Source organism: Neomonachus schauinslandi, chromosome 2 (genome assembly GCF_002201575.2).
Source record: "Neomonachus schauinslandi chromosome 2, ASM220157v2, whole genome shotgun sequence".
Taxonomy (NCBI): Eukaryota; Metazoa; Chordata; class Mammalia; order Carnivora; family Phocidae; genus Neomonachus; species Neomonachus schauinslandi.
In genome coordinates, this window is record NC_058404.1 from 148,336,859 (window position 1) to 148,364,740 (window position 27,882).

Consider the following 27,882-nt stretch of genomic DNA (forward strand, 5'->3'; position numbering starts at 1 on the left):
ACCTTGACTAATTTCAAGCTAGTGGTGATGTAACAACCAGCTTGGAAAAACACGTAGAAATTAACAATTAACTTTCATGAGCCTGTGATAGTCAGGTCCAGATAACCTCTGGCAGATCCCTTTATGACACCAGCTTTGATTCATTAATATGAATTTATATTAATATAAAGTTCATGGAAACAAGTTTTGTTATGCTGAAAAATGTTGTACTCTCCAACACATGCTGCAGACCTAGTATCTGGGCCTATAAATATTATACCCAGATACAAATGCAAGCATATACAAATTATTTTCTTAGTAAAGCAGAAGCTTCTCTCTCTTGGAGAAATCTATTCCCCAAGAGAAATCTTGGGCAATAAATAAATGCCCTCCTCTGTAGTTCATTTTTATAGCTACAACACTCCCATCTCCACTTATGTATATTATCAATATATGCATTTCCAACATACATCATTTTTTACTCTTCAGGAAAATTGTTACTTTTTAAATACTTCTGAAAAGTCAAATGGATAGAATGGCTCTCCTTTCCCAACATCTTCCAAGATACTATGATAAAGTTTACCTTCTAGGAAAGATCATTTTCTAGGAAATACTATGCCATCTAATAATCTTAAACACTGCAACAGGATGCTTGAAATTTCAATAAAATGTCTCTTATGCACTGGATACCTATATAAAAGAGAAGGAAAAAGAAAAGAAAATGAAAAGTAACAATTGAGTATCTCATATAGTATTCATAAATTTCTTTGATTAAAAATTAGTAATTGCTTTTAGAATTTAGTATTTTTAGATCAGGCCAACTGTTCTGTATGTCTCATGACTTTGACTGCTTATATATTTCACAGATAATGTAAATGTGTACTAAATCTGAAATTTAAGACCGTTTGGACACTATTAAAAATGGAAAACACAAAGGCCATCATGTTTTGTTTTTGTTTTTGTTTTTTTAGGACAGAGAGGTGAGGGGGGAGGGGCACAAGGGGAGGGACAGAATCTTAAGCAGGCTCCATGCCCAGCACAGAGCCCAATCTCAAAACCTTAAGATCATGGCCTGAACTGAAAAGAGTCAGATGCTTAACTGACTGAGCCACCCAGGTACCCTGTCGGCATGTTTTTTATTAACATTTGAGAATGGGGCATCCAAGGAAATACTGGATCCCTGATGTATCACACTTTTCTAGCCTTTAGTAAAGATAATAGAAATTAGATACCTAACCATGCTGTATATTTTATGAAGGCAACATTTCAAACAGAAATTTGAAAAGAAATATTTTGATCCACATGTCAGTTTAATGGTGCAATATTAGAATTATGCTACTTATAGATTAGGAAGGAATTACCTCTAGTTATGGAAAAAAAATTACTACATTTTAAATACAGGTGCCTCATTAACCTGACAAACTTAATTCTTTTTAACTTTGTAATATTATGCTATGTCTTCCCTTCTGGACACAATCCATGAAAGAAGTAATTTTTAAGCTGTACTTCATTAAAATTAAAAACTTCGGCTCTGTGAAAGACAATGTCAAGAGAATAAGAAAACAATCTCTAGACTGGGAGAAAATATTTGTAAAGGACATGTTTGATAAAGAACAGTTACAAGTGTAAAAAGAACTCTTAAAACTCCACAGTAAGAAAACATATAACCCAATTAAAATATGGGCCAAAGTCATTAACAGACACCTTACCAAAGAAGATAGACAGATTGCAAATAAGCATATAAAACGATGCTCCACATCATTTGTCATCAGAGAAATGTAATTTAAAACAATAACGAGATACCACTACACACTTATTAGAATGGCCAAAATGTGGAACACAGACTACAGCAAATGCTAATGAGAATGTGGAGTAACAGGAACTCTCATTCATTGCTAGTGGAAGTGCAATATGGAACAGCCACTTTTGAAGACATTTGGCATTTTCTTACCAAACTAAACATAATCTTACTATATGATCCAGGAATTATGCCCCTTGGTATTTCCCCAGTGGAGTTTAAAACTTATGTTCACAGGAAACCTTGCACATTGATGTGTTAACAGATTTATGCATAATTGCCCAAATTGGAAGCAACCAACATGCCCTTCAGTAGGTGAGTGGATAGATATACTGTGGTAGATCCAGACAGTGGAATATTATTCAGCACTAAAAAGAAATGAGCTATCAAGCTGTGAAAAGACATGGAGGAACTGTAAATGTATATTAGTAAGTGAAAGAAGCCAGCCTGGAAAGGCTACATGTGGTATGGTTCCCACTATATGATAGTCAGGAAAAGGCAAAGAATGAAGACAGTAAAAAGTTCAGTGGCTATCAACGATTAGGAGAGGAAAAGATGAATAGACAGAGCACAGGGGATTTTTAAAGCAGTGAAACTATTCTGTATGATACAATGGTAGATCAGAACAGTATGGCACTGGCACAAAAATAGACACATAGATCAATGGAACAGAATAGAAAACCCGTAAATGAACCCACAACTATATGGTCAATTAATCTTTGACAAAGCAGGAAAGAATATCCAATGGGAAAAAGAGTCTCTTTAACAACTGGTGTTGGGAAAACTGGACAGCAACATGCAAAAGAATGAAATTGGACCACTTTCTTACACCAAACACAAAAATAAGTTCAGAGTGAATTAAAGACCTAAATGTGAGACAGGAAACCATAAAAATCCTAAAGGAGAATGCAGGCAGTAACCTCTTTGACATTGGCCATAGCAACTTCTTACTAGATATCTCTTGAGGCAAGGGAAACAAAAGCAAAAATAAACTGTTAGCATTCATCAAAATAAAAAGCTTCTGCACAGTGAAGGAAATGAATAAAACTAAAAGACAACCTATGGAATGGGAGAAGATATTTACAAATGATGTATCTGATAAAAGGTTAGTACCCAAAATACATGAAGAACTTCAAAACTCAACACCCAAAAAATGAATAATCCAACTAAAAAATGGGCAGAAGACGTGAATAGACATTTTCCCAAAGACATCCAGATGGCCAACAGACACATGAAAAGATGCTCAACATCACTGATCATCAGGGAAATATAAATCAAAACTACAATGAGATACCACCTCACACCTGTCACAATGGTTAACATCAACAACCCAAGAAACAACAGGAGTTGGCAAGGATATGGAGAAGGGAACGCTCTTACACTGTTGGTGGGAATGCAAACTAGTACAGCCACTCTGGAAAATAGTATGGATATTCCTCAAAAAGTTAAAAATAGAACTACCCTACAATCCAGCAATTATACTAAGTATTTACCCAAAGAATACAAAAATCCTAATTCAAAGGAATACATGCACCCCGATGTTTATAGCAGCATTATCTGTAATAGCCAAATTATGGAAAGAGCCCAAGTGTCCATCAACTGATGAATAGATAAAGAAGATGTGGTATATCTATACATTGGAATATTACTCAGCCATAAAAAGGAGTGAATCTTGCCATTTGCAAAAACATGAATGTTGCTAGAGAGTATTATGTTAAGCAAAATAAGTTAGTGAGAGAAAAACAAATGCCGTATGATTTCACTCATATGTGGAATTTAAGAAACAAAACAAATGAGCAAAGAGGAAAAAAAAGAGAGAGAGGCAAACCAAGAAATAGACTCTTGACTATAGAGAACAAACTGAGGGTTACTGGAGGGGAGGTTGGTGGGGGGAATGGGTGAAATAGGTGATGGAAATTAAGGAGAGCACTTGTGATGAGCACTGTGTGTTGTATGGAAGTGTTGAATCATTATATTGTACATGTGAAACTAATATTGCACTGTATGTTAACTAACTAGAATTGAATAAAAACTTTAAAATTTTAAAAATCATCTTATATTTGCTGCACCCTTTAAATTCTAAGTTGTATATTCTTCTAGATATTTTCTCCACATCTTTCCAAACCCAGCCAGCTAAATAAAAATCAACAGGTGGGACGTCTACGTGACTCAGTCATTAAGCATCTGCTTTTGGCTTAGGCCATGATCCAGGGTCCTGGGATTGAGCCCCTCTTCAGGCTCCCTGCTCAGCGGGAAGCCTGCTTCTCCCTCTCCCATTCCCTCTGTTTGTGTTCCCTCTCTCGCTGTGTCTCTTTCTGTCAAATAAATAAATAAAATCTTTAAAAAAATAAAAAATAATAAAAAAATGAAAATCAACATGTAACTTTCATTCTTAATTTCTATTTTCCATACTAAGCATATTTTTCTTGTCTGTCAATTTTATGATTATGTTAATAATACTATTGTTCAAAATAATATTATGAATTCTGTTATACTTTGGAATGTGCAAATGTCACTAACCTATTTCTCAATATCAGTGTCTAAGTGGTTAATCTGTGGATGGCTTACTTTCTTGTGGCACAATCTTCAGTTTAGATTTTATTATTTGTGGAACATAAGGAATAGCATGGAGGACATTAGAAGAAGGAAGGGAAAAATGAAGGGGGGGGAATCAGAGGGAGAGACGAACCATGAGAGACTATGGACTCTGAGAAACAAACTGAGGGTTCTGGAGGGGAGGGGGGTGGGGGGATGGGTTAGCCTGGTGATGGATATTAAGGAGGGCATGTACTGCATTGAACACTGGGTGTTACACGAAAACAATAAAGCGTGGATCACTACATCAGAAACTAATGTTGTATTGTATGGTGACTAACATAACATAATAAAATAAAATTTTAAAAAAAGAAAAGAAAAAAATTTTTAAATAACTAAATAAATAAAATCTCTGATGATTTAACCCTCCACTGAAGCACCTTTCTAAACATTTGTTATTATTATGATCTTCCTAGTACACTAACAAATTATTATCATTAATTCCATTTTTATGGATAATGAAATAAAAGTTGAAAAAAATTAAGTCTCTCATTCATAAACATCATTTTGCCCAATACATAAACTACGTCTATTTACTCCCAAAGTCCACCCAACTAATATCACTAAATATCTCATAGAAATCCTTGTGGTTCTAGGATTAACTCAAGCCTTAGTTCCCTGCTTTTAGACAAAGAAGTCAATGGGAAGACAAAAAAAAAAAAATCATTTGATATTGAATCAGGTAACACTGATTTTCTTTTCCAGAGTAGGAAGATGACAAAAAATTCCTTCAAAAGTGAACAGTAAAGAAAGTTACATTAATGTTTTCTATAACTAGGGAGTGGGGGATCCCATACAGAAAACACATGCCAGTTATTAAGAGTGTTTAAGTACTATTCTGTCACTTAGTCATGGATTCTTTGGTAAACACCACAATGTAATCATTTTTCACATCGATATGTGTATAACTGATATATAATGCAATTGTGTGTGCATGGTGTGTGCACTGCAGTACCAGTTCTTGAGTGATTTCTCCAAGCCATAGGATTGTATTCATGGTTTTGTCCTAAGTAATACCAAGCTACTAACCAAATGAAATACTTGAGGTGTAGAATTTTAGTATGTCCTTGACAACTCAGCTATGATCAGTGGTTTTAATTTTTTAATCAGTTTTACCATTGAAAATCCACATCATTTTATTTGCATTTCTCTTGGAGTTTTTTTTTAGATGCTTATTTCATAATTCCCTGTTTATAAACTTCTTCTACTTAGTGTGAGGGAGATCAATATTTGAATTGATTTGTAGGGATTCCAAATGGAAAATGCAAATATCATAAAATCTGCAGAACTCTAATGAAGATTGTAAAAAGTAGGAGATGGCATAGTAGTGGTGCAAGAAAATGATGGCTTATGGTCCTGGGGAAATGACAAAGATAGCTTTGGCATTGTCAGCATGACTGTAATGGGATGGAGGTGGGAGTGGAAAATAAGATGACCCAAAGCACATCTGGGGAAAAGGAAACTTTGTAAGGGTCTGGATGCATGTGGTTCCATTCCAGCTGCCTCAGAAATATAGGAGAAAAAATGCTGGAGGAATGTCCATGTTTAGATTGAGCTGTTATTATTGGTAAATCCTCTTTAAAACAAAGAGAAAGGTAAGCCTCTACCAGAATAAATTCTCATAAAAGTTCCAACACACTAGGTAGGACTTGAGCTCATTTATTTTTACATAATCCTCAATATCTACTCAAAATTCATTTAAATCTGGGAAATAAATTAAAATAAAATACTTCCATGCTATATTTGGAATATTTGCTATACTTACATATTTAAGATTACGGGGTATGGAGAAAACATTTTACAAAGAAATTGACATTGCAGTCATGAATTGCATTGTTTTACTAAATTATTCATAATGGTTTACTTGTTATTCTTATGACTTTCTGATTCCAAAATCATCAATATCATATATGTGTGTGTGTATCTATGTTCATAGTGATGTTGTTGATAGTTTTTTAATTTTTATTGTATTTTTTTTTTTAGAGAGTGGGGAAGGGGAGAGGGAGAGGGAGAGAGAGAATCTTAAGCAGGCTCTGCACTCAGCAGGGAACCTGACATGGGGCTCCATCTCATGACCCTGAGATCATGACCTGAACAGAAATCAAGAGTAGAACATTTAAGGGGCACCTGGGTGGCTCAGTCAGTGAAGCGGTTAAGTGTCTGCCTTTGGCTCAGGTCATGATCCCAGGGTCCTGGGATTGAGCTCCATGTCAGAGCTCTCTGCTCAGTGGGAAGCCTGCTTCTCCCTCTCCCTCTGCCTGCTGCTTCCCCTGCTTGTGTGCATGCTCTCTCTCTCTCTCTGTCAAATGAATTGATAAAATCTTAAAAAAAAAAAAAAAAAGAGTAGGATGTTTAACTCACTGAGCCACCGAGGTGCCCCAATAGTGTTTTTTAAAGTGGAACATATCAATCTATATAAAGTAGTATTCTGTATTATATAGTTAAATACACATATGTTCAACTTAAAAAACAGCACATACGTATAACATCTTATATCATAATATATGTAACATTATATATATTGACCATGGTATTATAATATTATAGCATCAGATGTTTAACATATCTATATATATTATATATAATATTTATAACTCATAATAACTTATATATATATAAACTGAAAGCTTGTCTCTATGCAGAATTTTAACAGGTAGTGGCTGTAGGTTTCTTTGAATTTCAATATAGACAATTAGAGCATTTGAAAGTTACGGCAGTTATATTCTTTTTAGTTCTTAGTATTTAATATATTATTCTTGTGATGACTGAGACTTTCCACTTAATATTAAATAGAAGTGGTCATTCTAGGGCAATCTCATATTAGATTTTAAAGGGAATGCTTTTAATTTTTTCCTTTCATTAAAACAAAGTTAAATATATAACTATTCATATTAGTTCAAAGAAGTTTCCTTCTCTAATTTATAAGAAATGTGGATCATTACATCAAAAACTAATGATGTATGGTGACTAACATAATATAATAAAATAAAATTTAAAAAAAAGAAATGTTTTTCATTGAAAATTTAAGGTTTTACCAAATGCTTTTTTTATCCATTAATGAAATAGTAATAAGGTTTTCTCTTTTTCTTTTAATCTGCAAACAGTGTATATAACAATGAAGAGTTTTCTTCTATCATTGAACTTATCACAATGCAATACTAATATTTTATATTTCTTGTTCATCGTTGAGTCCATTTTGCTCATGTTTTGATAGAAATAGAAATACTCACCTTTGTTTTCATGAGTGATTATAGATCCTTGGGTTTGGCCAGCAAACCCTGAGACGGTGAATGGAAAGATTACTCCAGACACCTTAGAAGGAGAAAGGAGAGGCCTGGGGACCAGACGCTCTAGTGGTGAAAGGTCCCGAGCCACACTCTGCCTCCGCCTTTATTGTGAATGTTATCAATACAACAAGGGAATACGAAAAACAAGAAGGAATATGAAACTGTAATAATCGGCACAGTGGCATAAGGGAGTATTGTGTGAACAGAACAAGCTGGCTCCTGATGGGCGTGCAGACAGGGAGTGCATGGAGAGCGTGACCTCCAAAGATAAATGTTTCTCCTAAGTCAAGCATTTACTCCCTGGATGAGTGCATTGAGCCCCAACAAGAATCTGCCTGTTTTCAGCCCAGAAACCTTAAAGGGGCCCAGTTTTCCAGACACTGCTTCTTTGCTTTTCAACTAGTCTTATCCAAAGAGGCATGTGTTTATTAAATCTTCTCTAGCCAGGCACTATGAATTCCTGCAGATCCTGAATGTTTCTCCTTCATTCCTTTTCTAATAAGACTGTATTACCTTTTTGGAATGAATGAAGTGAATATTTCTACCCCCTCCCCCCCCCCAGCCTATGGAATAAGATTTATTACTTGTAATTTTGCTAGAGTATACCTGTAAAATCATATGGGTGTACTATTTACTTTGTGCAAGGGAATTTGACTGCTGTCTCAATTCTATTAAGAGATAAATATAGGAGCGCCTGGGTGGCTCTAAGCAGCCCACTCTTCATTTCGGCTCAGGTTATGATCTTGGGGTCATGGGATCGAGCCCTGCATCCGGTTCCATGCTCAATGTGGAGTCCGCTTGTCCTTCTTCCTCTGCTCCTCCCTATACTCTCTCTCCTTCTCTCAAATAAATAAATAAATAAAATCTAAAAAAAAGATAAATTTATAAGGCAAATATTGTCTGGTTGCAAAAAAATTTTTTACAGGTCTATGGCCTAACAATCCTAAAACTATTTTATGTGTTTACTAAAACTGACCAGATAAGTAAGTACAGAGTGGTGCTGGGAGACAGGTTTCTCACTGTTGAAAGGACTTGGGAATAAACAGAAAAGGCTAGATATAGAAGTAACTATAGGTAGGCATATATGACAGTATTAGGATGTGCAATTGTATTTACTAGTTTCATCTGCTGAAAAAAACTAACATTTAAGTAGCAATGAACACACTTAGCATACTCATCCTGATTTTTTGAAAAATTTTTCTTAACTTTATTTTTTTTAAGATTTTATTTAAATTCTAGTTAGTTAACATATATGATAAAATTGGTTTTGGGTGTAGAATTTAGTGGGTCATCACTTACCTATAACACCCAGTGTTCTTCACAAGTGCCCTCCTTAAACCCATCACCCATTTAGCCCATCCCCCACTTACCTCCCGCCATAAACCCTCAGTTTGTTCTCTATAGTTAAGAGTCTCTTTGGGTGCCCGAGTGGCAAAGTCAGTTAAGCATTCAACTCTTGGATCCCAGGGTTGTGAGATGGAGCCCTGAGTCAGGCTCCACGTTCAACAGGAAGTCTGCTTGAGGATTTTTTCCCTCTCTCTCTGCCCCTCCCGCTGCTCGCACGTGCTCTCTCTCTAAAATAAATAAATAAATAAATCTTAAAAAAAAGAAAAAAACACAATGAGCAGGGATTTGCTTCCTTCTCTCTTTTATTTTCCTTCCTGTATGTTCATCTGTTTTGTTCTTAAATTCCACATATGAGTGAAATAATAAATGCCATTATCTAATAAAATGAAATAGTGCTCTTTGGAGACTTGGTTGGTTTTAAGGTTGAGGCAGTGAAAATAGTAGAACCAGAAGTATCTTGTGGTAACAGAAAGTAAAAAAAATGCTTTAAAAGAATGTGGTCCGGGGTGCCTAAGTGGCTCAGTCGGTTAAGCATCTGATTTCTGCTTAAGTCATGATCTCAGGGTCCTGGGATGGAGGCCCATGTCAGGCCCCGCCTCTCAGCAGGGAGTATGCTTGTCCCTCTGCCCCTCCCCCTACTCGTGTTCTCTCTCTCTCAAATAAATAAATAAAATCTCTAAAAAACTAAAAATAAAAGAATGGGGTCATATCAAAAGGACATAGAAATCAATATATAAAACAGTTTCCAAAATCTGGGACACTTTGAGCAATAAAATAATAATGATAATAACTGAATAAAATATATAAACTAAAATAAATTTATGAGTTATACTGATACAAGTAAATAAATAATTGTAATAAACAGCCAATTTCTTAAATTCCAATTAATAGAAATAGAATGAAAGATTTTTAATTGACTAAGTTTTTAATATTAATCTTTTACATTACCATAATAAAATGGTCAAAACTAGGAATCCTTATTAAAACATTGTCAATTATCCTAATGTTCTTATTTCTTTCTGATATATAATCCAGACTCTCCTCTTGAATTTATTTGTCCAGTGTCCTTATTTTTTCCAACTTATGACAGTTGTCACAGTATTTCTTTGCCTCTTGTTTATGGAGAGTACTGGCTAGTTATTTTTTTTAGAATATCCTTTAATTTGGGTTTTTCTGATATTTTTTCATGATTAGAGAGAGATTATGCATTTTTGGTAGAATGTTACAGAAGCAGTCTTGTGTCCTTTACAGTGTGGCGTATCAGGAGGCACATAATATAGACAGATTAGTCCTAGTGACAATAATTGTGATCACTTAGTTAAAATGGTGTCTTTCAAGATCCTCCCTATGTAATTAATAAATATCTTGTAGGGAGTTACCGTGAGTCTATGCAAATCATACTAACCATATATTTACACATACTTTCACAATCCTTTACAGTAAAATTCCAATTAACAACTACAGAAGAAATCATGAAAACAGTAAATCACCATTAGGCAAATAGCATAGTAATAATTACTGCAGGGTATATGGAAGTCTCTATACTTCATTTGTAACTTTCTTATGCCTAAAATGATGATAAAAAATTAAAAGAAACTGGGAGATTTGGTTGAAAGAACTTAAACATGGGGCTTAGTTGTGCAGCCTGGTTGCATTGAAAAGGACCAGATTTACTACTCCATAGAGTAGAAAGGGAGTTGAGAGAGGAGACACCAAGTAGGTCAAACCAACAACTAGATTTGGATATCTTAGTCTATTCTCCATGTCTCTTAACTGTTCTATCATGTTTTCTATTCCATGTTTTTTATTCAGAACTTAATTCTAAGTGATATCTTTAGATTCTTCTTCTGGGTCACTGTTTATTTCTACAGCTGTGTCTAATTTACTCTTTAAATTTCATTTGTTGAATTTATAATTTCTAGAAATTCTCTTTGGCTCTTTAGCAAATTTTCACAATTATTCTTTTTAATCTCTTGTTCCTTGCTTATGTTTTCAGGTTTTGCTCAAACATATTAAACAAAATAATTTTATATCTCATTTCAAATAATAATAATATTTCAAATCACTGTGTTAATATTTGTGTTTTCTGTTGGTTTTGCTGGTTCGCAGTCATGAACCCTTGTTTCCTTATAAACAAATTCTAATTGAGCAGGGTTGATTGGAGATTTGACCCTAGATTTATCTTTGCATCTTCTAAACAGTTCTACTTTTGATCATCTCTTTAGGACAACAGAAAAACTCTCAAGGGATTTGAAATTTCAATATGTCGTTGTCAAATATTTTGATAGAATTTTGTAACTGAATATAGCATTGATATAACTATGTCATACTTCTTAGAACACAGATATATTAGTATTCTCTTTTACTTCCAAGTGATGCTTTTCAACTTGCTAAATACCACTCTTAAAGACTTAGCTAAAGCATTATTTCATCATTCTCTTCCTCCACTAAGCAACTTCCTTTATGGGCTTGCCCTCCTCAATTCATCCTGACCATCTAAGATCCATCCCCCTCATGTCTGTAAAATAAGTATTGGTTTAACTGACATTTTCTACAGTAATCTGTGAAGTCATTTCGAACTGGAAATGATCTTTCTTGTTTATGCCCTGTGCATAGTACAGAATCTGGCATACACTGTGGGGTAAAAATTGCTTTTTTGGTTTGTTTGTTTTTGGTTTTTGTTTGTTTGTTTTTTAAATTAACATTCAATGTATTATTTGTTTCAGGGGTACAGGTCTGTGATTCATCAGTCTTACAGAACACCCACCACAACACATACCCTCCCCAATGTCCATCACCCAGCCACCCCATCCCTCCACCTCCCCACCCCTCCAGCAACCCTCAGTTTGTTTCCTAAGACTAAGAGTCTCTTGTGGTTTGTCTCCCTCTCTGGTTTTGTCTTGTTTCATTTTTTCCTCTCTTCCCCTATGATCCTCTGCCTTTTTCTTAAATTCCACATATCAGTGAGATCATTTTATAAAAATTGCTTTTTGAAAGTATGAAATATTAAAGGATCTGTAGAGGAATTGAAATTGGGTTGAAATATAGACGGATGATTGGACACAAAATCTAAATTTCTAAATTTACCCCTCCCTTGAGATTTTAGTGTTCATAGCCAAATCAATATTTCCACAGACATGTCCAATTATTAACTCACACACTGCAGGTCAAAAAACCATTCCACAGCTACTACTCTTTTTGTATATCATGGTTTTTCTTAGTCATTATCATACTCTGGTTGCTCAAACTATAAACTGAGCACTTCATTGTTTTTTTTTTTTTTTTTTTTTTTAAAGATTTTATTTATTTATTTGACAGAGAGAGAGCGACAGCGAGAGAGGGAACACAAGCAGGGGGAGTGGGAGAGGGAGAGGCAGGCTTCCTGCGGAGCAGGGAGCCCGATGTGGGGCTCGATCCCAGGACCCTGGGATCATGACCTGAGCTGAAGGCAGATGCTTAACGACTGAGCCACCCAGGCGCCCCCACTTCATTGTTTTTTAATTACCAGTCATCTCTCACTTCTCATCAATCATACAGCCATCATTCTATGCTTTCCATTCACAAACCAATATTATATTCTCCCTGATACTCTCATCAGATCTTGCTTTCCTAATATTTACTTTTAGCCCGTTACACATTGTTTTTTCTCTACCACTCAAATCCTATTTAGAAGCTAGAATAGTTTCATTATAGGACACATATAATCATTTTCCAAACCTGACTTGAAAATCTCAGTAGACCTCTTTGTGGAGATTAAAATTGAACCCAGAGTATAGCATTCAAGACTCTCCAAAGTGTCCTGTTTTAACTAGTATATTCCTTGTCTGCACTGTTCTGTGTTGGCCTTCACTCTAAACATATTGAAATGATAACTGTATATATAAATGGCCATGATTTCTATATCAGCATTCTTTTTCTCCTGTTCTTTCATGCTCTTTCAGAACCCTCCTTCCATCACCTTTGCTTCTGGGCTCAGGTGAAATGCACCCTACATCCTGAAGCTTTTTGTGATTTTTTTCACATTGGGGTGACAGCATCTTCTGGGGCACTGAAATGCTGTATCTTAATATAATATTTAGCATATTCCTCCTGTTATTATGTGATGTATGCATCTTATCCATATATTAGCATGTAACCAACTTTATGTCAAGATCTACATTTTTGTTTTCCCAAATTATCAATCATCATGTTCTATGAGATAAACCATATTATCTACTAGACTTAATTAAATGGGTTCTTTTATTATATTTAAAAATTGTCGGGCACCTGGGTGGCTCAGATGGTTAAGCGTCTGCCTTCGGCTCAGGTCATGATCCCAGCATCCTGGGATCGAGTCCCACATTGGGCTCCCTGCTCCTTGGGAGCCTGCTTCTCCCTCTGCCTCTCATGAATAAATAAATAAAATCTTTAAAAAAATTGTCAATTAAAATATATCATTTTTATTTTAATATATTTAAAACTAACTCCTAAAATGCTGCAGCTATATCCTCCAAAATATTTAAATATTTCATATCTCCTCCTGAACAAATATTCTGTAGTACTGTGTCCCATCAACAATGACAAAGTTCTCTACACATAGACATTTCCTAACTCTAGAAATTAATTTTTAACTTGATCTGTATCTAAATTGCCTCTTCGTTTCTGTGCCCAGCAAACATTTAACCTTTGTAAAGCAGTGTGTGAGGGAATTGCTGTCATGGTATCTAAGAATGGATTTCAGCAATTGTGCTGCTACAGCTCTGCTACATTGGCCGTGGATTCTGTGGGAAGGTGCTGGTGTGGCCCTGTGACATGAGCCATTGGCTCAATATGAGGATTCTTCTGGAGAAACTCACGGAAAGGGGCCATGAGGTGACTGTGTTGGTTTCTCCAGAGAGCTTCATCGTGGACTACAACAAGTCTTCCACACTGAAATATGAGGTGATCCCTATGCCACATAACAGAGAGACTGCTGAAAAAAGATTCAGTGGTTTTTTAGACATGGCTACTAATGTTATGCCAACATTGCCACGATGGCAGTCAACCATAAAACTGCAAGAATTCCTTTTTAATATAAGTGGATATTTAAAACTCCTATGTGAGAGTGTAATCCACAACCAGTCATTCATGAAGAAACTCCAGGCAACCAACTACAATGTAATGGTCATAGACCCTGTGGTACACTGTGGAGAGCTGATGGCTGAGTTACTGACAGTCCCTTTTGTGTACACGATAAGGTTTTCTATAGGTGACAATGTGGAGAAATACTGTGGGAAACTGCCAGCTCCACTTTCCTATGTGCCCGTTACCATGGCGGTACTGACAGACAGAATGACCTTTCTGCAAAGGGTAAAAAATGTAATGTTTTCCATTCTCTTTAACTTCTGGACCCACCAGCCAGACACTCAGTTTTGGGACCAGTTTTACAGTGAAGCATTAGGTAAGAGACTGCTTTTCATTCTAAAGTAGTTATGTAAAGAAACTTAGGAGGTTTAAGAAAAGTCTAGAAAATGAAAAGTTTTAAAAATTTCCCTTCCACATAAAACTTTATAGGTGATAGCAATGAACTGTTATCAATAACTAATTGGTAGGGAAAGGCAAGAAATATATTGTCATGGTTACCCTTTTTTTACAGTCATCTAACCATTTCTGTAAGATACCTTGATACGTAATAGACTGTTATCAAAACAAAAAAATATAAAACACACTAATAAATGTCACTCTAATGGAAGATGTATTTTTTATCAGATATAGGATATCACAAGTAAGTCTTGTACACTGAGTTTTCATAGTGGAGGAGATTTGACTTTTTATTGATCAAAAAAGTGTAATGTTTGTTGTAAGAGTAAGATAATCTCCTTGCCTGATTCCAGTAATAAACTGAAATCTGAACTATATTAATGATGGGATTAACTTTGGCATATGATTTACTTTGTCTGAATTTTGACCCACAAATTTTGAGACTCATCGATTATTGTATTCAAAATGTGTATTATTCCCCTGTTGGACCATTCCCTGCCATTCTTATCTCTTTCATAAATGTGGGATGAAACTTTATTAAGTCTTATGTGAACTGTTTCATCATAGGTGGTCATACTGAAAAGTTTTCTAGATGTTTCATACCTCTTAAGGGAGTACTACACAGAAAACTGAAAAATTAAATAGAAAACTAAAAAAGTTTAGAGCTTGAGTTGTTGAAAGATAGCATTTTTTTATGTCACTAATTACACATATTCTATTTTTTAATTGCTTGCTTTTTCTAATAAGGAATGGTTTTGCTTTGCAAGTTTTATATATATAGCTCTTATTTGATTTCATCAACTGAAGCTGGCTTCTACTCCAACTGTTTTTGAGAATCATGAAGAAACATGAACTGACAAGCAAAAGATCATTTGGAGTATTAGAAATATTGACTAATTTAACTCCCTGATTGTATTAGTTTGCTAGGTCTGCCACAACTAAATACCATGAACTAAGTGGCATGAACAACAGAAATTTGTTTTCTCACAGTTCTGGATGCTAGAAGCCCAAGACAAAGGAAGGTGTTGCCAGAGCTGGTTTCTCTAGAAGCCAGTCCTCCTAGCTTGTATGTGGCTTTTTTTTTTTTTTTCCTGCTATATCCTCTCATGGTCTTCTCTCTGTGCGTGCATAAACCCAGTGTCTCTTCCTCTTCTTATAAGGAGACCAGTCATATTGGATTAAGACCCACTCTTAGGACCTCATTTCAATTTAAGAATTTTTCTGACTTTAAAGAACTTATCTCAAAATATAATCAGATTTCAACATGAATGTTAGAGGAACACAAGTCAGTCCATAACACTGACTTTCCAATAGATCCTTTGTTTCACAAACTAATATTCAAAGGAATCCACTTTAAAAACCTTAGCTTTATACATGATTTAAATTTATACTATTCTGATTTCACCATAAATAATTTTAGAACCAGGAAGCACTACCTGAGTGTAGGCAGTGTGTAGGGCTCTATGGATTTAAAGTAAAGAAGACAGGATTTGGGCCTCAACCCTATTCTCAGAAATAAATGCAAGACGTAGAAAAATAAATATATTCTGATAATTAGAGATGCTTTTCCAGTTCTAATCAATAATTTTTAGGACATTTGTCATACTATGATAAATAGGGGAAAGTTATAGGATTCTGTGTGTATAAATATTATGGAATATATGTAGTCCTTAGGATCTATGGCAAATTTTTAACTCTATCATCTTTAACGGGTTTGTTTGTTTGTTTGTTTGCTATATGTATTTTTGTTGATTTTCATTCCTTTATTCCCTCATGTTCTTTATCAGGGAATTCTGAATGCACCATGAGTATAACTTCATTCTCAATCTCATAATAAAAATAACTAATACAAAAGGCTAAAAAACTTAAACAGAACAAAAATATATATAATGAATGATAATTGGCTTCATATTTCTCTTAAATATGTACTATTAACTATTCTTGTCTTTACATCAAGACATTATCTATGCATTACTAAACACAAGTATTTATATACATTTTTTTTCTTTTTCAATAGGAAGAATTACTAAATATTCATTTTTGCCTTTCTTCTCACCAAATCTAGATTTGACATCTTTCTACAAAATATTTTGAAATTTACATTATTCTTTACATTCACATAATAGTATTCATTTTAATGGATGTAACAAATCATTGAACTAGTCTAGTTGTGAGAGCTACTTGGTTTGTTCCAAATCTGGTATTACAAAAAATATTGTCCTAAATTTATTGCACTTACATCCTTGCCACAATGTTCTCTAAAATTGCTGGATCATTTAGCCTTTATCCTCAGACCTTTTCTGAGGTGCATAGTAATTCATTTTCTTCTGATCTATTTATCTTACTGACCTGTAACTAACATATTAGGGAATTTAAGCCTTTTTTCTATAATATGTAATACAAATATATTTTAAACCCATCAATTGACTTAGGAACTTTCAACTAATTTACACAGACATAAAAATATTTTATATCCATTTTAAAATATTATGCATCTACTTTCAGATTTTAGAAAATATCATACCAACAAAAAAGGTATATAAAATGTAAGTGTACAGTTGAAAGAAATAATAAAATTAACTTCTGTATACTCTATAACCAAGTTCAGAAATAGATTGTTGCCAGTACCTTAGAAACACACTTCTTCCAGTGGAAACTATAAGCCTGACTTTGGTGAACATTTTGAAAATTTTGCATCTGCCGTCTATATGCAATTCTCTCAAAACTATTGTTTAGTTTTTTGAATAATATAGAAATACAAACAGATTGACTACTTATGCTCAATATTCTTTTGGTGATGAAATAATGTATTTTCTTTTTTTTTAAGCTCTATAGATAGAGTTTTATCTATAGATAGTGTTTTACTGTGAAACTACACCATGCTATTCTGTGGATGGACTTCTGGCTGTATACAGCTTTTATGTAATGCTACTGTTATGAACATTTGTATATGTCTCCTGTTATATAAAAGCAATAGTATAAATAAAGTATAAACTATATATTTTCCCCTACCACGTAATCTCAGACTTTGCTTAAAAATTTATACTTCAACAATGATTATATAAATTTATACTTCAACTGTTTATTTTATTTTATTATGTTATGTTAGTCACCATTCATTATGTCATTAGTTTTTGATGTAGTGTTCTATGATGCATTGTTTGTGTATAATACCAGTGCTCCATTCAATATGTGCCCTCTTTAATACCCATCCCCAGGCTAACCCTTCCCTCCACCCCCCTCCCCTCTAAAACCCTCAGTTTGTTTCTCAGAGGCCATAGTCTCTCATGGTTCGTCTCCCCCTCCGATTCCCCCCTTTCATTTTTCCCTTCCTACTATCTTCTTCTTTTTTTTTTTTTAAAGATTTTATTTATTTATTTGAGAGAGAGAGAATGAGAGACAGAGAGCACGAGAGGGAGGAGGGTCAGAGGGAGAAGCAGACTCCCTGCTGAGCAGGGAGCCCGATGCGGGACTCGATCCCAGGACTCCAGGATCATGACCTGAGCCGAAGGCAGTCGCTTAACCAACTGAGCCACCCAGGCGCCTTCTTTTTTTTTTTTTTTTTTTAAACATATAGTGTATTATTTGTTTCAGAGGTACAGGTCTGTGATTCATCAGTCTTACACAATTCACAGTGCTCATCATAACACATACCCTCCCCAATGTCTATCACCCAGCCACCCCATCCCTCCCTCCCCCTACCATTCCAGCAACCCTTAGCATAATACCCTCTAGTTCCATCCACATTGTTGCAAATGGCAAGATTTCATTCTTTTCTGATGGCTGCATAATATTCCACTGTATATATATATACCACATCTTCTTGATCCATTCCTCTGTTGATAGACATCCAGGCTCTTTCCATAGTTTGGCTATTGTGGACATTGCTGCTATAAACATTGGGGTGCACCTACCACTTTGGATCACTACATTTGTATCTTTGGGGTAAATACCCAGCAGTGCAATTGCTGGGTCATAGGGTAGCTCTATTTTCAACTTCTTGAGGAGCCTCCATATTGTTTTCCAGAGTGGCTGCCCCAGCTTGCATTCCCACCAATAGTGTAGGATGGTTCCTTTTTCTCCGCATCCTCGCCATCTGTCATTTCCTGACTTGTTAATTTTAGCCATTCTGACTGGTGTGAGGTGGTATCTCATTGATGTTTTGATTTAGATTTCCCTGACGCCAAGTGATGTTGAGCACTTTTTCATGTGTCTGTTGGCCATTTGGATGTCTTCTTTACAGAAATATCTGTTCATGTCTTCTGCCCATTTCTTGATTGGATTATTTGTTCTTTGGGTGTTGAGTTTGATAAGTTCTTTATAGATTTTGGATACTAGCCCTTACTCTGATATGTCATTTGCAAGTATCTTCTCCCATTCTGTCGGCTGTCTTTTGGTCTTGTTGACTGTTTCCTTTATCATGCAAAAGCTTTTTATCTTGATGAAATCCCAATAGTTCATTTTTGCCCTTGCTTCCCTTGCCTTTGGTGATGTTTCTAGGAAGAAGTTGCTGCGGCTGAGGTTGAAGACGTCGCTGCCTGTGTTCTCCTCTAGGATTTTGATAGATTCCTGTCTCACATTTAGGTCTTTCATCCATTTTGAGTTTATTTTTGTGTGTGGTGTAAGGAAATGGCCCAGTTCCATTCTTCTGCATGTGGCTGTCCAATTTTCCCAACACTATTTGTTGAAGAGACTTTTTTCCAATGGACATTCTTTCCTGCTTTGTCGAAGATTAGTTGACCATAGAGTTGAGGGTCCATATCTGGGCTCTCTACTCTGTTCCATTGATCTATGTGTCTGTTTTTGTGCCAGTACCATACTATCTTTATTATTACAGCTTTGTAATAGAGCTCGAAGTCCAGAATTGTGATGCCACCAGCTTTGCTTTTCTTTTTCAACATTCCTCTGATTATTCAGGGTCTTTTCAGAAAGAAGAGCGATCACAACCAATACCACAGAAATACAATTATAAGAACATATTATGAGCAACTATATGCCAGCAAATTTGATAATCTGGAAGACATGGATGCATTCCTAGAGATGTATAAACTACCAAAACTGAACCAGGAAGAAATAGAAAACCTGAACAGACCCATAACCACTAAGGAAATTGAAGCAGTAATCAAAAATCTCCCAACAAACGAGAGCCCTGGGCTAGATGGCTTCCCAGGGGAATTCTACTAAACATTTAAAGAAGAAATAATACTAATTTTTCTGAAGCTGTTTCAAAGAATAGAAATGGAAGGACAACTTCCAAACTCATTTTATGAGGCCAACATTACCTTGATCCCAAAACCAGACAAAGACCCCATCATAAAAGAGAACTACAGCCCAATATCCCTGATGAACATGGATGCAGAAATTCTCACCAAATACTAGCCAGTAGGATCCAACAGTACATTAAAAGGATTATTCACCACGACCTATGGGATTTATTCCTGGGCTGCAAGGTTGATTCAACACCAGCAAATCAATCAATGTGATACAATACATTAATAAAGGAAAGAACAAGAACCATATGATCCTCTCAATAGATGCAGAAAAAGCATTTGACAAAGTACAGCATCCTTTCTTGATTAAAACTCTTTACAATGTAGGTATAGACAGTACATACTTCAATATAAAAGCCATCTATGAAAAACCCACAGCGAATATCATTCTCAATGGGGGAAAAACTGAGAGCTTTTCCCCTAAGGTCAGGAACGGGGCAGGGATGTCCACTATCACCACTGCTATTCAACACAGTACTAGAAGTCTTAGCCACAGCAATCAGACAACAGAAAGAAATAAAAGGCATCTGAATCAGTAAAGAAGAAGTCAAACTCTCCCTCTTTGCAGATGATATGATGCTTTATGTGGAAAACCCAAAAGACTCCACCCCAAAACTGCTAGAACTCATACAGGAATTCAGTAAAGTGTCAGGATATAAAATCAATGCACAGAAATCAGTTGCATTTCTATACACCAACAACAAGACAGAAGAAAGAGAAATTAAGGAGTCAATCCCATTTACAATTGCACCCAAAACCATAAGATGCCTAGGAATAAATCTAAACAAAGAGGCAAAGAATCTGTACTCAGAAAACTGTAGAATACTCATGAAAGAAATTGAGGAAGGCACAGAGAAATGGGAAAACATTCTATGCTCATGGATTGGAAGAACAAATATTGCGAAAATGTCAATGCTACTTAGAGCAATCTACACATTTAATGCAATCCTTATCAAAATAGCATCAACTTTTTTCAAAGAAATGGAATGACTAATCCTAAAATTTGTAATTTCCCCTTCCTTTTAACATCTAGATGTGATAAATAATCTAGGAGACATAGATTTATTTTTTCCTTAATAGCTTGTTAGTAAATTAGTGTAAATTGTATCCCAACAAAAATATATATAAATAACCTTCACACAACTTTTTTCATTTTCTCCAGGAAGACCCACTACATTATGTGAGATTATGGGGAAAGCAGAAATTTGGTTAATTCGGACGTATTGGGATTTTGAATTTCCTCGTCCATACTTACCTAATTTTGAGTTTGTAGGAGGGTTGCATTGTAAACCTGCCAAACCATTACCTAAGGTAGGTCTATTACAGTGGAGGATTTCTTTTGTACCTTATGAGATAATGCTGATATTGCTTTAAGGTGTACTGTCTCAATAACAGAGATATGCTGTTTGCTACTCCAAACCTATTTTACAAATCATAGGGGTCTCTTATTACTGGTATTACCTTTTTTAGACTTCACTTTGACATTATGGCTAAAGAAAGAAGTGAATCAAGTAGCATGTTAAAATTTCAGTGTGTCTACAGTTTGGGTACTGGATTGAAGCAACAGGAAGGTAGGGCCTTGGAAATTACTCAGGAGATTACTATAGTCTTCCTAACAAGCATGATGGAGTTATGAATTGGGACAGTTAACTCTGATTGTTTGAGTGATAAAGATACTTTCATGAGAACTCTCAGGTAGATTCCAGAGTTTTGTCAGTAAGAAGAAGTAAGTATTGACAGAAGACATGGAATCAGGTAGCTCTTCTTGGATAATAGTGATCTTCCTGAGATAAAAAATAATTCATGGAAGAACTCTTTTGAGATGACAACGATGAATTCACTTTTGGACCTATTCACTTTAAGGAGCCAAATAAAGTTTCAGGTGAATATTTCTAGTAATCATTTGGGTAATGCAAGGTCTAGGTTTTAGCAAAGAGCATTAGAAACAGATTAGGAGTCATCAAAATAAAGACGTCATAGAACTAAGAGACCCAAACCCTGAATTCCTTCTTTAAGATCATGATGTCTGTTTTTTTCTGAAATGAAAAGGATACCACATTCCAAAGTCACCAACAAATAAATGTGGACAGCCAAAAGTGTTGGAAGAAGACAATATTGAAACAAAAGAGAATAATAGATAAACATGATAAAAATATTGTATTTAACTATCTTTAGCAACAACTATCATCAAGGGATTGAGGAGGCAGACATTCATTTGCTTGGGTTGTAGGTAAAATAGCATAATCTCTGTAGGAGATTGCAGGTTAAATAGTGTTCTCAGGAGAGTTCTTGATGTCTATTTAGGGTAAGATGCACATTTAAGTTTAAATTTTATTTTAGGATTCTGAATATGCTTTTCTTACCAGTCAAGTTATAGCTGCAGCTCTATTGAATGTTATTATAGCAAATAATAAACCAATATCTAAACAAAGGTACAGAAAGAGACAGGACATATCCTTGGCTCAGTAGATAATATCCTGTGCCACACTATTATATTCATCCTCCTATCCTCATTTTTCATATACACAATTTCACAAAACAACTCAGACATGTTTTACAAGAGGGAGAAATTATTCCATTCCAAACCCAGTTACTAATACAAACATTTGGGCAATATGAATACCAATCAAAGCTTGTATCTCTGATGAAAAAGTTATGCCAGTCACTGCATACACAGAAAAAAAGCAATGAAAGACAGCCAAATCAGGAATCTAAACCCAACTGCTAGATTTGTAAATTTTCATATATGTGTGTTTGTGCATGTGTGTGTTTATTCCATCACTGTCTCATAGGGGATGAATCAAAATGGCAAAATACCAATTCCTGGGACTTCAGAGATATTCTCCTAACATTATCTAAGCTAAAAGATAGCTTTCATTTATGACATCATCCTTTCCCTAGTAATTTTACTAGCCTTAAATTGAGAAATACATTGATAAATAAATATAACTGAGAAATATAATAAATATATTGAGAAATATTGCAGGGAAGCCACAAATAAATGCACAGGGAATGCATGTCACATCTCTAGAAGTTGACATTCACATAGATTATAATGCAAAAGACCCCAGTTCCAGATTTTGCAGTGCCTAACTTGCACAATTGTTAAGTGGTGACCCAGAGGATTTTATTTGTAGAGAAGTTTATATTTACCACTGTGCTAAGGTTCAAATTAAGGCATGTCAGCTACTTGTGGGAAGGTAGAGAAACACTGTCTCATAAATGTTATCATGATAAAAAAAATAGCAGAAGTTTACCTTTTAAAATGTGTTACTATATATCTCAATTCCAAAAAAAAAAAATCATTTTTAGCCCCATTAATCAGGAAAAGAATAAACATGAGAAAAATACCCCGAATGCCTAACAGGGAGTTAGATTGATTTATTAATAATTTATTAGATGTAAACTGACATGGTACACATTTTAAAAGTCTAGTTAGGACCCTTTTTTGGGTTTCCTTACAAGGAATATTTCTGTTTGCAAACATCTCTGCTGGTTCATAAAATTAAGCCTTGAGGGTAAGAGTTCCATGAACCATGGGAAGAGCTGTCTCTTATTGCCCGTTCTCTTTCTATAATGGTTTGTTTCTATGCCTTTATCTGTAATCACTCATTATATATTTAAGCCATAGTTTTCAGAAACACACTTCATCTTAAAGATACTAGATGGTTCTCTTTGGCAGAAGATAGAATGAGTCTAACGTCTCTGACACATCTCTTGACTCTGCCTATTTAGAAGAATAGATGAAATTCTCCCCACCCCATGATCCTGCATGTTTGAAATAAAGAGAATTTTATCACTGTAGGAAATGGAAGAGTTTGTCCAAAGTTCAGGTGAAGATGGTATTGTGGTGTTTTCTCTGGGATCAATGGTCAAAAACCTCAAAGATGAAAGAGCCAATCTCATTGCCTCAGCCTTTGCCCAGATTCCACAGAAGGTCAGTACAACATTGGGTCCTGGTGAAGCGTTACTTTGCCAATTGGAGAGAAAGTGTGACTAACAGTACTTTTTCTAGATCAAAGCTGAGACACTGAGCATAACTGGTACCTCCTTCAAGTAAAAATTTCTTAAAACATTAAAATGATGTATTGAGGCACATTTAATCATTTGCTTAGTAAGCCTTTGTATTACTATGGAAATACATCTTTTTATACAATCATTTATTTTCATTGAAGTAGAGATGAAAATGTTAAGATCCTAATAACTTTTTACTATTTGAAATCTTTTGACCTGCATTGACTACTCCCCCAATTCTCCAGTGTGTTAGCTCCAAGGTTCAGGAAAAGAGAGATGTTATACATAGAGTAGATAGGAATTATGTTCAAGGATATACTTTATATTTTTAGGTTTAATTGATGCTGTATCAGGATCTAGTTGGTTTAGAAGTAGAAGCCTAATCTTTCTAAACTGAAATTTCTACAGTTAAAAACAGTTAAAAATCCCAATATTATTATCAAACAATTTATATTTTCTGATTTATGATATTCAATTAACTTTAATTTTGTTGTCATTATAGTTCTAGATTTCTACTCTTTATATACTCCTATTTATGAAATACCCTAGAACTCTTCATATTGGTATATTAGTTAAAATATATAAAAGCCCATAAAGGTGAGCATACTAATTAGGCTTGTTAAATCTTTGAATTTTTATTTCTTAACTTTTTTGTTAAAAAGTTTGCCACCCATGGATGTGGAGAAAAAGGAACTCTCTTGCACTGTTGGGAATGCAAACTGATGTGCAGCCACTGTGGAAAACAGTATAGAGGTTCCTCAAAGAGTTAAAAATAGAACTACCCTATGATCCGGTAATCGTGTTACTGGGCATTTACCCAAAGAATACAAAAACACTAGTGCAAAGGGATACATGCACCCCAATGTTTATAGCAGCTTTACAATAGCCAAATTATGAAAGCAGGCCAAGTGTCCATGGACGGATGAATGGATAAAGAAGATATGGTATTATGTAAGTGATGAATCACTAAATTCTACTCCTGAAACCAATATTACACTATATGTTAACTAAAATGTAAATAAAAATTTGGGAAAAAAAAGATGTGGTATACATACACAATAGAATATTTTTTCAGCCATAAAAAATAATGAAATCTTGCCATTTGCAAAGACATGAGTGGAGCTAGAGAGTATAATGCTAAGCAAAATAAATCAAAGAAAGACAAATATTATATGATTTCACTCACATGTGGAATTTAAGAAACAAAAAAGGGGAAAAAGAGAGAGAGCGAAACCAAGAAACAGACTCTTAATTATAGAGAACAAACTGATGGTTATCAGAGGGGAGGTGGGTGGGGGCATGGGTTAAATAGGTGATGGGGATTAAGGAGTGCACTTGTCATGATGATCAGTGGGTGAGGTATGGAATTGTTGAATAAAATAAACACTTTAAAAAATAAGTTTGCCACCTATTAATATTTAATCTGAACTTTGTCTTACAGAGCTCCCCCCACCTGCAAAAAGTATGTAACAAAAGGTTAACATCCTAACAAGATACTTCATTAAAAAATGAAATAAAACAAACCTCCAGCTCTTCCTCCCTCAAAACTATAGAGAGAAAAAGAAAGAGAAAGAAAGAAAGAGAGAGAGAGAAAGAAAGAGAAAGAAAGAAAGAAAGAAAGAAAGAAAGAAAGAAAGAAAGAAAGAAAGAAAGAAAGAAAGAAAGAAAGAAAGAAAAAGAAAGAAAAAGAAAAGAAGAAAGAAGGAGGAAGGAAGGAAGGAAGGAAGAAAAGAGAGAGGGGTGGAGGGAAGGAGAGAGGGAAGAAGGAAAGAAGGAAAGACAATCATTCAGCAACCAGACAACAAAAATTTAAAGCTAATTATATTTTTGGAAAACATTACATTTGAAACATGAGAGGATGGCCTTATGACATTAGTAAATTTACACAGTATTCATGTTTATTTTAATGCTTTTTAAACCCCCATGCTCTGATTGATTAAACTAGTCTTTTCATTTTATATATCTTTACTTATAATCTCATACCTCAAAACTTTTAAGTGATAAATATAAAAATGATAAAACTATACTTAATAGAGTATTAGTTCAAGCCCTTTTTGACAGGGTTGATCTAAACAGTCCTACTATATCACCATGTTTGCAAACTACCCCTTATGTCCACTTCTCTCACTATCACATAAAGTAGTGGTGGGCCACATGATTTATAAATAATTCTACAGCATTAAGATGCCTTCACTGTGTGTTTTTACTTGCAACATTAAAGCACTGTCTTCGACAGGTTTTATGGAAATACAAAGGAAAGAAACCAGCCACATTAGGAGCCAATACTCGACTCTATGATTGGATACCCCAGAATGATCTTCTTGGTAAGACTGGGGGAAAGAAAAGCTGTACAGTTGGATAATGGGCAAGTAAAGTAACTGTTTAACAGCAAATAATTCAGTAAGTATTTAATGGTTAAAATTGTCACATTTTAGGCTAAAATCAAAAACCCAAAAAACAACAAATGTTGGAGAGGATGTGGAGAAAAAGGAACTCTCTTACACTGTTGGTAGGAATGAAAACTGGTGCAGCCACTGTGGAAAACAGTATGGAGGTTCCTCAAAAAGCAAAAAATAGAACTACCCCATGATCCAGTAATCACACCACAGGGTATTTACCCAAAGAATACAAAAACACTAATTCAAAGGTATACATGTACCCCTATATTTATAGAAGCATTATTTACAATAGCCAAGATATGGAAGCAGCTCAAATGTCCATCAATTGATGAATGGATAAAGAAGAAGTGGTATATATATATATATATATATAATGGAATATTATTCAGCCATCAAAAAGAATAAAATTGTGCCATATGCAAGAACATGGATGGAGCTAGAGAGGATAATGCTAAGAGAAATAAGTCAGAGAAAGATAAATACCATATGATTTCACCAATATGAAGAATTTAAGGAAAAACAACAACAAAAGAAAAGAACAAAGGAAAAATAAGAGAGAGAGAGAGACAAATCAAGAAACAGACCCTTAACTATAGAGAACAAACTGATGGTCACCAGAGGGAATGTGCATGGGGGGATGGATAAAATAGGCAATGGAGATTAAGGAGAGCACTTGTGATGAGCACTGGGTGATGTATGGAAGTGTTGAATCACTATAGTGTACACCTGAAACTAATACAACACTGTATGTTAACTATACTGGAATTAAAAATAAAATTTAAAAAAAAAATAAATAAAGCTAGAAAAAATAAAATGTCACATTTTACTTGCAGTTTTAAAGCAGAAATAATTCGAGAATTGGCAGTTAATTTTATAGATTCAATGCTTTCTTTGATTCACAAAATAGCATTTCAGTTAAGACTCTCATCACTCTTCAAGTTTCAGTCTCAGTTCGGTATTTCCTCCTCAGTAAAGTCCTTCCAGACAATGCAGAGGGAACTAATTCCTCCTTTCCTGGGATCATAGTTTTCTGAAATAGCAATAGCCCATGTGCTCTCAGCTTTTCTAGAAAATGCTTTCTTCATTGAGCCACTCTGTGGGTTTTTCCCTATCTCCCTCTAAAATTCTGTTACCTTATTATAATGACATCCTCACCCAATTCCCAAACTAGGTCATCCCAAAACAAAAGCTTTTATCACTCATGGTGGAACCAATGGGATCTATGAAGCTATTTATCATGGGGTTCCTATGGTGGGAGTTCCTATGTTTGCTGATCAACCTGATAACATCGCTCACATGAAGGCCAAAGGAGCAGCTGTGGAGGTGAACATAAACACAATGACCAGTGAAGATCTGCTCAATGCCTTGAGAACAGTCATTAATGAACCTTCGTAAGTACTACTGTTTTAAAAGGCTTCCCATTGATTATGCTACCCATCATACTTGGAAATGTTCAATGTCTCCTGACTTTGTTAATGGGTTTATTTTCAAATAACAACTATAACATGACCAATATGAAAATGACTTTATTATTTCATTTCCCTAACATTGAAGTAATTTGCTGAAATTGGGAAAAAATACTATTACTTCAAATATTTTATCAATGCTTTTTTCAAAATCAATCATTTTAATGATCACATAAGTTCTCTGACATTTTTTGAACAATCTGCTTGTTCGTATAGACACACATATAT

General features: G+C 34.9%; 1 protein-coding gene across 4 annotated transcripts in view; it reads left to right on the forward strand.

Annotated features, from left to right (window-relative positions):
- LOC110591405 (UDP-glucuronosyltransferase 2A1) overlaps positions 1–27,882 on the forward strand; it is a 57,876-nt gene that overhangs the window by 25,042 nt on the left and 4,952 nt on the right. For 2 of the 4 annotated variants that reach the window (XM_021702305.1, XM_044912712.1), the window contains 4 exons: positions 20,938–21,086; positions 23,581–23,712; positions 26,026–26,113; positions 27,360–27,579. In XM_021702305.1, the coding sequence (XP_021557980.1) occupies positions 20,938–21,086; positions 23,581–23,712; positions 26,026–26,113; positions 27,360–27,579 (589 nt within the window). The remainder of the gene's footprint in view (positions 1–20,937; positions 21,087–23,580; positions 23,713–26,025; positions 26,114–27,359; positions 27,580–27,882) is intronic. The other 2 variants (XM_021702306.1, XM_021702303.1) reach the window with 1 other exon arrangement.